The 15,534-nt window shown below is 36.9% G+C and overlaps 1 protein-coding gene across 2 annotated transcripts in view; it reads right to left on the bottom strand.

Annotated features, from left to right (window-relative positions):
* NBAS (NBAS subunit of NRZ tethering complex) overlaps window positions 1–15,534 on the bottom strand; it is a 191,676-nt gene that overhangs the window by 17,067 nt on the left and 159,075 nt on the right. For both annotated transcript variants that reach the window (XM_030037298.2, XM_030037299.2), the window contains 2 exons: window positions 9,148–9,287; window positions 634–778 (listed from right to left, as the gene is read on the bottom strand). In XM_030037298.2, the coding sequence (XP_029893158.1) occupies window positions 634–778; window positions 9,148–9,287 (285 nt within the window). The remainder of the gene's footprint in view (window positions 1–633; window positions 779–9,147; window positions 9,288–15,534) is intronic.

Raw genomic sequence — 15,534 nt, 5'->3', positions numbered from 1 at the left:
ATTCCTCACTAAATCTTTATGCATTTATTAGTGAGAAAATTACTGATTATTTAACGAACAGCTTTTGCCACACTGACTTCAATGACAATACACTATTAAAGCCCTTCTACAAATACATCAAAGAACAATTTATACCGGAACAGACCTCTAAAGGTCAGCTAATCCAACTAGCCTCCACTTGAAACAAGTCCAACAAGATCAAATTGCCCATGACGTGATCCAGTCAAGTTCTGAATACCTCCAAGGACAGAGACTCCATGTCTCTTCTAGGCATCCACCTGTTCTAATGTTTCACCACTTTAATGGTTTTCCTTGTATGTAATGAGATGTTTTGATGATGTAACTTGTCTCTATTGCCTCTTGTCCTATCACTGAGCATCTCTGAGAAGAGGCTGGCTCCATCTCCCCTACATCATTCCTCATCTGCATATTTAAAGACAGCAATATGATCAGCCACCTTTTCTTAAGACAGAATGCACACAGTTCTCTCAGCCTCTCTGCATTTATTGTGCTCCAGCCTCCTAATCACCTTGTTAGTTCTCCACTGGACCTGATCCAGTATGGCAACACCTTTCTTGTAGTTGGGACCCAAACCCAGGACTCATATCCATGATACCAAAAGTTAAAGCTTACCTCAACAGGGAGCACGTGCTTTGTCTCATACAAAGAACGGCAGATTTTCAAAATTTCATTTCCTGTGTTCTCCTTTTCCTCAGGTGGGCATCTCTGTAGCATAATGGTCCCCAGTCTCACCCAGGGATTATCATCTGTGCGTGATCTGCCCAGAAAAAAACAGAGATGTATATAGAATATAAATATAGATACACACCCCCACCATTTTCTGTAGGTGTTCTTTTTTCTTTTTTTTTTCTCATGTGTGAATTAAAGTACAATCTCATAAGAGAGAGGAAAAAGTTTTGAAATAAGTTACTATCCTGATGCCATCATTCTTTCAATGCAACAAAGAAGCTTAAAGTATTTTGAATTATGACATGCTGTTACAATCCCTGAGGAATCACACACCAGATAAAGACTGATCAAATTGGAAGAGCATAGGAACAGCTTCTCCTGGCTTTATACCAGCTGATTTCCCAAGCAGAATGGTATCGAGGGAGGGGTGACAGGAATCCAGCATTCCTAATTTTGTTTGCTTTGATCACACTCTAGCAGAACCTGTCTCTCAAGTACCTGTCCCTTGCTTCTGAGTGGAGAATATATTTCCAAGATTCATATTTTAATTTTCAGGTCCAACAAGTACAAAGAAAAATAAACATTTTGTATAGCCCATCCAAATAGGGTAGGAGAGTGAAAGTACACACATCTGTACTTGTCTGTTAGTACATATGGATGCAGATATATTTGCTTTACATTTTTAAAATGTTCTTTTCATTCCACACAGAACTGCATGCCATGTCACCATTACACAGTCAGACTTAAGCAGACGACAGACAGTATATACAAGTAAATTTTATCACTCATGATGGTAAAGGCAATGTTTACTATAAAGTTTTGTTGCTGAAACATTTCTTGGCCTACAGCCGCTATTTGCTAGATCATGGAGATGCTTGCCTACTGTTGTTAGGGATAGGTGTACTTGCTAGGACTGGAGGTACTGACAAAAATGGGTAGCAGACCGGAGTTTTTAAATAACAGCATGAAGTATGACATGAACACATCCACACTGCCATTTTCCTAATGTGAATTAAGTTAATGCATTTCAATTCCCATCTACAATTGGCTAAAATCATGCACAATCACATCTTAGATCATGATTATATTACGCCACAGTAACACAACCACTATGTTCATCTGTCCATAAACTTAGGAAGGCACAAAAGGTGGTTTAAAAATTACCCCATCAATACCTTTGGCCATTAATCAGCATTGCAAAGACATGGGAAACTTTTCATTTTAGCTTGAAGGAAAACAAGATAAAAAAGAATCACAGCAAGACCAAATCTGGCAGGTTAGTCTTACAATTTAGTGTAAATTAAGATACTCATCCAGCACATGAGGGAAGGAGCAGTAAAGTGCTGTCAAAGTCCTGCTTTTCAAATATATTATTTAGCAGCAATTGTTGAAAGCAACACATTAATATCACTATAAATGGAGTCTGTTAAGAGAGTCTGTTGGATTGACATATACCAAGGAATAGGTCTGACAACTCTGGAGAGGACAACCACCAGTATCTACTATTTCATATATAAAAGCTCTCTCCTGCTTATCTTCCCCTTTCAAAAGTACAACTGTAAAACCAATATGTAAACATGAAGCTGACATTATATCCTAACATTAAAACCAGACAGAGAGGCTAGGAGTGGGTAACTTTGAATGCTAACTAAATAGAAGTCATTATCTTTATTCCTTTTGACAACTTAATTGAGCCTTTCCATCAGTCACAGTCACTGAGCACAGAGCTGCCAGAAGTCTGGCTGGGAACAGCAGAGCTCCTCTGCTCCGCTCCTCTCCTCTCCTTCCAACCTGATGGGTCGAACCCAAAGATGCCAGATTATTCAACAAGCAGAATATGATGAACTTAATCTGTGAATCCCCAGTAAGGTTAGGAGAAGAAAAAAACCCTGCAACTCCGTCTTTGCCACTGGTTAAATTGATAGCTCCTGCTACGTGATCCATCTCTGACTTAGAGGCATGGAGAGTCATAATGAATTTCCATTTTTATAGCTGCTGCCTCTAGAGTACATTACAAAAACCTGTAAGAATTCCCCACTAGAAAGAAAACAGAAATCACACTGGAACATGGAAGTTAGAAATCACCAGAAACATGCAAGGCCACAAGGCTTGCCATGTGCAGGTTGGTTTATTTAAGTAAAGTATCAGATATATACTTTACATATGAAAGCTTTTCTCAACACAATTCCCTACAATTATTTCAAATAAATACCTGTGTGATCTATTAAGAAATATCTGTTATCTGCTAACTCTAAATAAAAACAGGATTCAGTTACCAAAAACCTGATACCTACAGGTAGAATTCAGTAGTCTTCTCTCCTGAATTTTACTTTAGTTCAACTATGGTTAAAAAAAAAAAAAAAAAAAAAAAAAAAAAAAGAAGTTATTTCTCAACATGAGAAAAGTAATTCTTTCAAAAACTCAGCATGAATGCATTATTTTTTTGCCCAGAACCAAAAGAAATTTTGGATGAAGTTAAAAAAAAGAAAGGTGAACTAAGCTACTGAGTCCCTAAAAGCTGTTTTTTTGAGTTCCAAAACACCTTATCAATATTTAAAATAAACATAAAAAATGCCTTTTGAATGTAGGCAGCAAGGTCCAAAGGACTGCAGAGCTTCAGGTACTGTCAATAAATTTTTTTAGAAACATCTTTATGAAATATTTCAAATGACTTCTGAATATGAGATGGAAAAGCACACATGCATAACAAGGTTGTAAAAATAAAATTTTAAAAAGCATATGGTTTTGAGTGCTGACTGAAACAACCAAGCTACCTCTCTGTTTCTTTACAGTTACCATGGCATATAATGATATGAAGAGAATCATATTTGCAGGTGAATAATGAGCATTACACTAGCTGGAGTGTTTTAAAATACAAGAACTCAAAAAACCCATTAAAAAGCACAGACTAATCATTAACAGAGAGGTCACAAAAATTCTTTAAAAAAAAAAAAAAAAAAAAAAGGTTATTAACTGCCCCCACCCCCAAACTGCAGTTCTTTTACTTCTCCTTCCTTCTGAGGCTTTTTAGAATGTAAATTGTATTTTCTAGCTTTATATTCAATCATAAGTATTAGATACTTACTGTTACATTGAAAAAACAAAATTCTAAGTATTCAGATGACTCAAGCTAAAATTCCCTATTTCCTGCACATATCGTTACACTGGCAGTAAACAATCAGTTCGCAATGACCCTTTTCTGAAGCAAAGGAGGAAAAAATAAGTAAAGATTAAACAAAAATCTTAATACATATAGCTAAACAATTGGCTTAACTGCTCACAGTTTTCCTCTTTGCTCAAGAATTTCTTAATACAACTTGCTTTAAAATGAGATTGTTGAAAACCTCACAACAGTTCCTGCTCCTTACTCTAACCCAGCCATCAAGGCGGGTTTTTCAGAAACACAATTTCAAGAACATATATATAAACAAACCCCTAGGCAGATAAGCATAACCGAATACTGTTAACATGGAAGTATGCAACAAAGGCAGAAGAGGAAAGAACGTGCAATGCAAGAAGAGGAGAAGACCCCTGAGCAGACCACCTTCCAAAGATGCAGAGATGGGTGTATGATAGTGACTGTCCATGACAAGGGGGAGACAGAGGAGAGAAGGTAATTAAGATAATTAAGCTGGAAAGTACCAAAGATTTTTTTGATTGATGTTGGGCCTCATACTTAAAGCACAATCTCTGCTTCCTAGCTGGCATGGACAATTCCAGGATTTACAAAGCAAAATAATTCAAATTAATAACATTCAAAATAATTAGAAAGAAATTTAAACTATTCCCAGCACACTATAACAAGAGGCAGCTGGAAAAAAAAAAAATCTAACTACCTACTGGACAGGAGTTTATGAAATTAAACCTGTCTTATACCAGGGAATACTAAAGAGAGCTGTACCTGACTTTTAAAACCAATCATACTTGAGGTGGTGGGATTGAGGGTGGAATGAGGACAGAACTTCATATTGGGAGCACTATTAGCTGTTAAGACAGATGTTTTGAGTTCTCTCAAATTCATTTTAATGATAGCACACTAATAATAAAAGCCAAAACTCAGTTTGAGAACAATTCTGCACCCCAAATATATTATTTCTCTAGAAAAAATAAGAAATACACATTTTTTAGTTTTATATAAAATGTGTAATTATGTGACCTAGATTTAAATTTAGGTTAAGTCCTTATAACAAGTACTTAAATGTTGTCTTTTAGACTTGTTAAAAACCAAAACAACAAAAAAAGCACCCACCCCCACTGCCCCCCCAAAACAGAACTCCAAAATACATTTGACTGAGCCAATACAACTAAGTAGAGGAAAAGATAATTTACAAAAAGGACTCATAACTATGATCATGCTGTCTACTATTAAAATATCACGTATGCTTTTTGAAAGTACTAGAAATGAGCTACAAAGGACTTTCAAGCCACAATGAGCACTGTTAGTAACAGAAACAAAAGCAATAATAAAGGGAAAGCAATGAGAATATAAACACAGAAAGACCCCAGGGATTGAAAAATGCCCCCCTTTGATATATTTTTCGGTCAGGACAACTCTTAGTAGGAAACAGAAAACTGAACCATCATTGACTTACTCATTAAATAAATAAACAAACAAACAAACAAATAAATAAATAAAAGCAGAAATGCAACATTCCTACGGCGGGGCGGGGAAGGAGGGAAGGGGGCAGAAGGAGAACTAAATCTCTGTCATTTCTTTCAAGATGCAGCCTCAGTTTTATTCTCCCCAAGCAAAACAATGCTCAGGCAGGGAAGACAACAGACTAGATGATTTTTACCACCCTTTAAGCTAGCAGAGAGAACTGAAGAATGAAACAATGGTGTTAACTATGGCCTGTGCCCACCACCCTTTAAAAAAAAAAAAAAAAAAAAGGCCAAAAAATACGCTTCCTATGCTACGAACACAATTGCTTGCTCCACTAATTACATTTATTTTCATTTTTTGTCTATCTAGAGTTTCAGCCAAACTCGAGAAAATCTGGAAAATCTGAACTACTTTTTATTTCCCTGGAGATAGTGACTATTAATTTAGCGCTGAACTTCGGAAAACTAGTTGGGAGTCTGCACGGTAGATCACATTTGGGGATCATAAGAGTCGGAGGTTCTCCATGCCACCAGTATAGGTGGCTGTTACTAGTGAAAGAGAAGGGGGCAATTTTCTCCTGAAGGCTTTCGAAAGCCTCCTGCCAAAGTCAAAGCAGTGAAGAGAGACACTGGATTTTAGTAATAACAGAAATTACTAAACAAATAAATAAATAAATAATCTAATCATACAATTAAAGCTGTGGTTTGTTCTTGGCACAAAGTCTCAAGACACAGGCTGGTCAGCCTCACCTCAGTTCCTGGGAAGATGAAGCAAATCCTCTTGGAAGCATTTCTAAGCAAATGAAGGACAAGAAATAGACTGAGAATAGTCAGCACGAACTTAAAGAGGGGAAATCATGACCTACCAACCTGATACCCTTCTACAATGAAATGACTGGCTTGGGTAAATGATGTCTGATATTACGTACCTTGAATTCACTCAGCAAGGTTTTTGACACTATCTCCCACAACATCCTCACTGGCAAACTGATGAAGCTAGGTAAGTGGACAGTCAGGCAGACCGAAAACTGGTTGAACTGCCAAGCTCAAATGGTTGTGATCAGTGTCACAAAGTCCAGTTGGAGACCAGTGACCACTGGTGGACCTCAGGGGTCTATACTGAGGCCAATACTCTAACCTCTTCATTGAGGACCAGGATGTCCTCAGACACAGTGCGCTCTCAGGAAGTTTGCAGATGATACAAAACTGGAAGAGAGTGGCGGATGCATCAGATGGTTGTCCTGCCATTCAGTGGCACCTCAAGAGGCCAGAGGAATGGACAGAGAACCACCACATGGAACTCAGCAAAGGGAAGTCCCAAGTGCCCCCCCTGCCTGGGAAGAAACAACCATCAGTACAGGCTGAGAGCCAACCAGCTAGAAAGGAGCCTGGACAACAAGGTGTCCATGAGTAAGCCATGTACCCTCGCAGCAAAGAAGGGCAACAGCATCCTGGGCTGCATCAGGAAGAGTGTTGCCAGCTGGTTGAGGGAGGTGATCCTTCCTCTCTACTCAGCACTGGTGAGACATCTGGAGTGCTGAGTCCAGTTCTGGGCTCCCCAGTACAAGAAGTGACAGGGACATACTGCAGCGAGTCCAGAGGAAAGTGCCACAAAGATGATGAAGGGATTGGAGTATCTGTCCCGTGAGCAGAGACTGAGAATGATGAGAGTGTTGGGAATGTTCAGCCTGGAAAAAGAAGGCTTGGGGGAATTTTATCAATTGTATAAATACCTGATGGGGAAAGTAAAGAAGAGGGAGTGCAACTCTTCTCAGTGATGGCCAATGACAGCACAAGAGGCAATGGGCACAAAGAGAAACACAGAACATTTAACTAAAATGTAAGAGAAACCTTTTTGTTGTAGTTGTGGAGTCTCCAATCTTGGACGTATTCAAAACTCAACAATGCAATGGCCTTGAGCAGCCTGCTCTAGCTGACCTTGCTTTGAGCAGGGGGTTTGCAGTAAACAACTCCAGAGATACCTTCTGAACTCAAGTATTGGTAAATACATGAAAATCACAGAATCACATATAAGGTTGTGAATTAATTTACCCTGTTCTCTTGCCCCTTATCTTACCCAATTTGCTTTCTTTATCTCAAAATTGTGACTATGTAAATGCCTAGTAGCTATACTAACTACTTTAGACCGTAGATGAGTTACGATACAGGTGATCTGAGTATCTTGCACAAATTTTCAGACTTCACAGAACTTGGAACCAAGAGGTATCCCCATCTCTGAAGTTTAATCCACTGTTAGTTGTGACTACAAATCACATTTAATCATTATTTTGTTTTCTCTTCTTCACTTTAGGAAGTCAGCCTGAAGGAACAGAACACCAAGTGGGAGATAAAATTAAATAATTTTTAATTTCCTCTGTTACAGAGCAGTAGACAAGAACTGTCTATATACAAGCAGCGTTCTCCTTTCACAAAAGCTTTAGTCTTTCTGTTCAACACAAGGAAAAAAAAATGTTGCTAATTGCAGCAATATTTCACTTGACCCTTTGTTCCATAAGTTTAACGCTTTTTTTTTTCTAATCTAAACACTACCTTAAACAAAGTTTGACAGTTCCCATGCACTGTGAGGCATCCAATTTTCAATTATGATTAAAACAAGACTACAAAGGAAAGTTGGAATATAAATTTGTGACAGATCGCACAGCAGTCCTTGTACTTCTTAATGCACTGAAGAGCATTTTTGGCTCATGTAACTGTCACAAAGACTTTAGGTTAATGCTCATCTAGAAATTGCAAACAAACTGCAGGCTTGAAGGTGAATAACCTTACAAATTGCCTTCTAATGGACCAGTTGTCTACAATTACACAAAAAAGAATTACTTTTTATAAAAAGATAAGCCTTAACTTTTCTGACAAATCAATGCACATAAATACTTCAGGGAGTGTAGTCCCTAAGTTCAAACAGGTTGGAATCAATACCCCACAGTAATCCAATGGAAGCTCATTTAATGTCTCTAACCTAACTACTGTCAGATAAAACATGGCACACTGTACTCACTAGCCAAAAATTTATTAATAATATTGCCTTCCTTGAAAGATACGTGACTTTTGGCTCATAAGATTATATGATTCCTTATGTCTTAGAAGTGATCATCAGTTATAGAATAGAACAGCCAAAATTTTTACCTTTAAATGTGTTCAGAAAGTCATAGACAAAAAGAAAGAATTAGTAAAAAATAAGGTAGTCAAGATGTTCCAAATTAACACTTTCAGTAAATAACCATTCTGATGGGTGCAATGCTAAAGTTTTAAATAATTATTTTCATTTTAAATTGTTGGGCTAGGATATGTCTGCTCTAGTGCGTCTAGTTCTTCACTTTTGGGTATTTTATTCAGAGACAGAAATAATAGGTAGTGGATCTAGAAAAGAGAAGCACCATTGCTTGTACCATTACCCTCACAGAGCTCCTGCAGACTGGCTGCCACAGCCACCTGAACACTAACTTTCAAAGGTTTTTCCTGCAAAGTATAACTTTGAATGGAAAAAACCAGAACTTTCTATTCCTTTTTATGGATTTTGTACATACTGCCTAAAATAAGACCAAAATACATACGTTAAATTTAAGTAGATAGAAAACCCTCCTGTGCAACAGTTCAGGCAATAAAACGGTTTTCTGACTCCTCCGTGATACATACTATATACGTATATGCCGTTTTTACAAGAAACTGATTGATTCAATTCTGCTTTAAATAAACCATTTCTTTTTCCCAGTATGACCTTTTCCAAAGCTCATGCTCCTCTTAGCCATGTTTTAATTCACTGACTGAAAACTACAAGATATTATCAAGCAAGACTTAGAACTCCTTTGTTACATGATTGTTTGAAGAAATGCTTACCTGTTGCTCATGTCCATTGGTGGCCAAGCTTGAAGGAGTAAAACCAAGTGCTGAAACTCAGACGGACTGCGACTAGACTCCAGAAGTCCCAGGAAGAGATCATACCTTTTTTCTTCATTTTCAATATCTGTTATCTCTACCTAAAAAAAACCCACCAGAATTTTTTTAAGAAATCAATGATTTGAAAGCAATCAACAAACTATCTGTGAAGGACATCACTGCTGTAAAACAATGCAGGAACACAGTGAAAATAATTTTCCCAAAAACCCATTTTCTTACCTCTCATTTTCAATTACATGCAAATAAAACAGGAGAGCACACAGCAATGGGGAATGACTTAGGTGTACGTTCCTAAAACAATGTAACCCCACACAAGTACATTCATTGATTAGTTCAGAGGATCTTATCTCTGTTCTTCAAACAAGCAAAAATTCCTTAAATTTCCTTTTCTTGATCTATAGACATACACACACACACACACACGTATTTTTAAAGAATGTGTATATCTAGTGCTTCCCTAATATATATTACACCCACTCACCTATGAAAATTCAATAGTTTTACCTGAATTTACAGCACCTAAGCTTTTCTCCCAGAGGAAAGAGCCCTGAAAGATGATTCTAAATTAATTTACCCAGTGAAGAACATTTGCTGACAAGTACTGCAATATTTCTCTGTATAGGTGTTTGAACCTAACAAAAACAAAACCCCACACACCATCAGCCAGCCACCAGACAGCTCTATCTCAAGAAAAGTGTCCATCTAAGTTTAAAACCTTCAGCTTCTGCCAAGACTTGAATTCACTTCAGTTGATGACAGGTTCTTTTAAAGGTAATTACTGCTTGCAGTTTGCATGGGAAAAAAGTACAAGGTAAAAAGTCTTGCCTGTTGAAGGAAGGTTGCTATAAATAAGACCCAACTTGCTACTAAAGGAGAAGCAGCTTTGTTTAAAACTTTGGCTATCACACTAGGAGGGCTTTCACAAACGGAATAGCTATTTGCTGTCTACCTGACATACAAAAGTTCTTGGAGTTTAAAAACAATTTGTTACAATAACAAGGTAGCTTCCTCTGTGTGATTAACACATTCTAACACTGAATTTCTCCTCCAAACTTCGAAAAGTTGCAGGATATCAAACACTTCAGTTTCATCTTATAATTCCACTGAAGATACACAGCATTAACTGTTAACTTTTCCGATTCAGCCCAAGTAGTTCTAAGACATCAAACATGGACAAAGTTTTCCTTAGTTCTACAGCTACTCTAAAAGATTAAAGATCGCATTCCACCTTTTCAAAGCGACTCTGATACATGAAGGGCAAATTTTTCAAAAGAGGTTGGAAAACAAAGATTACTGATGCATTTATTGAGTTGCCTACATAATTTGTGACTTTAAAATATTTAGTGCTGAAAAACTGTTCGTTTCTGTCTCCAGGGTACCTCTGAAAGCACCGTATACCAAAACATTTTAGATAGTGAATAAATGTTTCTGAAATGTGTGCATTTAAAATACTTCTCTGTACTGCAAATGTCACATAGCAGGCATCAGTTACCCACTTGTAATATCCTTAAATTCCATCTATACTTGTTAATATAAAATATTATAATCTTCAATATTTAAATCACAAGGCTGAAAAGAAAAGGGAGAAGAACAGGAAAGGGTGAAGTGGACCTAAGACATGCTAACCTCTAAGGATCAAAAATATTTAGCAAATTATATACTATCCAGACAACAGAAGCTCTCACATTGCTTCATCTGTCCCCAAACTCCTTTTCCAGACAACTAGCTCTTTAAACCAAGTAGCATTCTGGATGGTCCACTGAGTACATTTTAGGATATTTGCACAAACAGCATGTTACTTCAAAACACAGACTAAATGTTCAGATCTCTCTAATGATAACTGTAAAAATGGCGAGAAATGGCACAGACATAGATGAGGAAAAACTGTCACAGAAATTGGGCCATTAGTAGCAGAGAGTACATAAGAGTAGATCAGACCTCCTATTCAACATGAACTGAATTCCAATAATTCTGCCTAATAATGCACATTTACAGACTTGGATTTACATTTTTTTTTTATGAGATTGATCTAACATTATAATGTTGTGTTTTGGACAGCTGGATCCTTGCAACATGATTGCTCATGACAAAACACGTTAATACGATCAAAGTAAATAAATCAGAAGAATTAACTTTCTATTCTGAAACATGGTGCGCATTTCTGCAGTATTTCTTTCTACAGTGACCTTTTTTCAAGTCGCCTACATTTCCCACTAAGAGTAATAAAAATAAAGTGAACTTTCTACAGTGTTAGTTATTTATAGTTTTTAAGAAAACTATTGAAAATTCACTTTTTATATGGCATTTTAAATGCATGTCACTTCCATTTACTGTGAAAAAGGTGAGATTAGAAAGTAGCCACATAGTGTGTAAGTACGCATACCTTTAAGAGTGCATGTGGGGATCTAAAATTGCAGCACTAAGGATAGAGGAAATGGAAGCTTAATGAAAGAGCAACAAATGGAAAATATTTAAGTATTGAAGGGTAGATGACAAGTATGATTACTTTCAAAAAAAAAAAAAAAAGTAGACTAATCTTATCCTATCTTAAACTCCCCCACCCCTCCATCTTTTAAGCCCTAGCTTTTTTCCCTTCTTCAGTGTACCTTATGCTTCTGATGCATCTGTCAGTCATCCCTCTGCTTCACATACATCTGCATTTCAAGTATGTTTTAAGCATTATTTCACTCCTGCAACAACATGGTTGTTAAAATAACTTTTTTTTAAAAAGAAAAAGAAAAGCTGAGATTCAGCTGTAAACTCACGCTTTAACACCAAGAATGCCTGACTGTGTGTGACAATGGTCACATAGCCGACCGTATCAGGAATACTTTTCAGAAGTATTCCCAAGTTGAAAACCTCATCAAGTATAGGCTGAATCTGCAAAGATTATGTCCACACTTCCCATTACACATTGAAACCAGTGGAACTACTTATCAGCAAGAACAAATCCAACGTGACTGAAATCTATGCACAATTTGCCTATTAGCATCACTTGAAAAATCCTAACCGGCAGAAGATCAACACTATGTATCACAAACATAGACAACAGACAACAATAAAACATTTAAAAACTTCACTTTAAGGTATTGTTATTCCTATAAAACAGAAGTGTCCATTTTAAGTTAAATATCAGTAAAGATATTATCTGGTATGAAGTAATCAAGACACTTGCCTTTAATAGTTTCTGCACTGCTTTATAATTTGAATGACAAGATACCTTGCCCTGTCTCTAATTCTTTCCTTGTAATTCTCCAGAAACAGAAGTTAAATGACAAAAAGGTGATAGTTCTTTGCTACAAGAAAGCAATACCTTAAAGCAGCACATTGAAATGAGTTTAACTTGTATTTACTATATGTATATACATGTGTATACACACACACACACAGAGAGAGAACATGTTTTCCTCTGTATTGTCTTCTCTTTCCAAGGCTGAGGGAGAGCACAGTGAGGAAGCAGCCACCTCTCACAGCAGAAACAGAGCACTCTTTGGGTTAAAAGGTAAAAATTTCATCTTAACAGAGATGAAAGCTAGCTGAGATGAAGTTGCCAAGGTTAGTCGAGCCTGTTGTTTTGTTGTAATAACACAGCAAAAAGATTTAAAATTCCACTTTTATTTGAACACTCTCTTTGTAGCGACTCTGGATGATCTATTCAGATGACTCTCAATGTTGCAATGCAACAAAGGCACTGCATTTCTACCAGTACGATCATCTTTAAAACCATGGTAATGGGATAATATAACTCAGCTTCCCCTCCCTTCTGGTTTTTTTTTTTAAACAAAAACCAAAAATATCCCTCTAAACCATACAAAGGCTACGTAAATATAACCTGCCATGAACTGTTCAGAGCCCTGATAGCACAACTGCCTGTGAAGAAGAATCTGTCACTGAACAGAAAAATGAGGCCCATAGCCAGGCAGTAAGGAGTATGGTTGAACTCCAGATGATCCCAAAGGAACATGAAAAACGAACAAATTAAAAACCAAACCCAAAACAAGGAAGAGGAAAGCAAGGACTTTCATTTTTAAGAACAGATTTGCTCAATTCTGTCTTGATTTTCCCTAGTTTCATGCCTTCTCTTTGGCACTAGAACACAGCTGGCTTCATCTTTTTCATTAAAATAAAAGGCTGCACAAATATTTACCACAATGGGAAAGTCAATTAGGGGAATTAATTCTAGAAATGATACTCATGATAGATTATAAAATGAAATACAAATTAAGTAAAACCAAACCTTATGTTAAACTGTTAAAATACACAATTTCATTATCAAGGGACTACGTATGTTTAAAATCAAGAATATGCAAACACCTGCATATGCTAATGTTCCTTAAAAAACATATATAGGAAATTCACAAAGCAAAATACAGGCTACACAAACCACACTGAGTGTTGCTTAAAACTGCACTAGATACTACTACCTGTCTGAACCAGTGCAAACTCCTCTTAATTGTATGTTCTCCTCCTGAGCACTTTGCTTTTACGTCTTTTCCCAGTTTCTCCTGTTACTAGGTAGCAGTAGTTAGGATGGCCCATAAAGGAGTTCTGATTCAACCCATAATACCTCTGCTTAATAAAGGCAAATATCAGTCCACCTTTCTCAAATATTGACCAAGACAGAAAATTAACCACATTTCTGAATGGGAGCGCAGACTGCAGCTACAGCCTGTAGCAGCTATGGCATGCCAGAAGACAAAAGTCAGATTTTCTTTTTATATGAGAGATATTATTTTGTGTGTCTTTGAGCACAGCCACACAATACACTTCATTGAATTACATTATTTTAGCCATCCAAACAGCTATTTTTCCTCAAGTAGTTATGGTTTGCTTACCACTAGCGGAGACTTGACATAGCATATGTTCAGTCATCCATTCTCTTATGGGGCCAGCCTTGAACTGCTGTAACTTGCAAATCTTAGGAAAACTAAAACACTTGATGAAAAATTTATTGCTGGAGTCCGGTTATTTATGAAACCATTGGCCAAAATATCTCAGTTCTGACATCATTTTGCTAGTAGGAAGTTACATCAGACAAGATTCCCACAAGCTTTTTAAAACATTTGGTTTTATATACAAAAGATGTGAAGTATATGGCATGGGTGCTTTTACTGCTAAAGCATAAATAAAAAGAGGAATTTGGCAGTTGGTTGAGATACTTGTAATCTCTTCACCAGTACGTCATCTGAGCACAAACATACCCTTTACCTGACTTCAGCCATTCTGAGTAAACTTGGAAGGCATGTTCTTTATATCCAGTGCTGAAATAAAAACTTAATGCACTCACAATCCCTCCTCAAATAAAACTCCAAACTGTTCTGCCTGATGATAAAATCTTTCACAGATTTATACAGTTCTCCTCCCTCACAGATTAGACCCTATTAGATGCCCAAAACATTGAAACTGCTCAACATGGTTTATGCACTTTCAATGCACAATATTTTGACTCATCTTATTCCATAGATTTGTTACTGCTTTATAGGTACTCATCACGTGACACACATGGAATACAAATGCAAAAAGTTCCCTCAAAAGTTTGTTCTGTAGCTTTTAGAAACCTAGTATTTTATAAAAACTATAAGATGATACACTTGAAGAATGATAAGGTTAAATAAAACTGCAGACATCATATATGATAAAGAAAACCTTTGGCATGGCAGTCCACAGGATCAGTTGCTTAGTTCAGTACGATATCTCATTCTTGAAATTGAAGTTAGTTTAAAATCACTACTTACAGCAACAGTGGAATGTTGCTGTATCTAAATTGTGTCCCTGAGGCATAGATATCCACTATATAATGTTCTCCTGTTCCTAAAGGACAGAGACTTCTGATAGAGTTGTAAATGGTTTATTGCTAAAGCTATAAGATTTTTGAGAATCTGGTGCTGACCAACTTGGCTGATAACCTAGAGAAGGTTTTGCTTAAAAAATGGAAATGCCAATAAGAAGATCCAGCCAATCCAATCCTCTCCTTCCCCCAAGATAAAATATAAAGTGCTGCCTATTTACATACAAGAATGGTGAGCAGCAAAACTAACGCAGAGAGACCTCCACTTCCCGCTGCCCAATGAAATCTGTTCTGTAAATTACATATTTACTCCCTGTGAGTATGGCAGAGCCATGGTTTTCATAAACAGATTTTGTTCACTACTAATGTTCTAAGGAAATAATTGATAAGGGTGTTTGTAATCAAAGAATCAAAACGTAGAAATCAGAAAAATATTTTCCTTCATTGCAATTGCTTGTTTATTGACAAAAGCTACATCCGTGCTTAAAACCTACTCCCTATATTAAAGGCAGAGACATTTGTGGTTTCCAAAAGCTACA

Source organism: Aquila chrysaetos, chromosome 15, assembly GCF_900496995.4.
Source record: "Aquila chrysaetos chrysaetos chromosome 15, bAquChr1.4, whole genome shotgun sequence".
Taxonomy (NCBI): Eukaryota; Metazoa; Chordata; class Aves; order Accipitriformes; family Accipitridae; genus Aquila; species Aquila chrysaetos.
The sequence above is the reverse complement of the archived record's forward strand: the minus strand, read 5'-3'. Positions and strand labels throughout refer to the sequence as shown.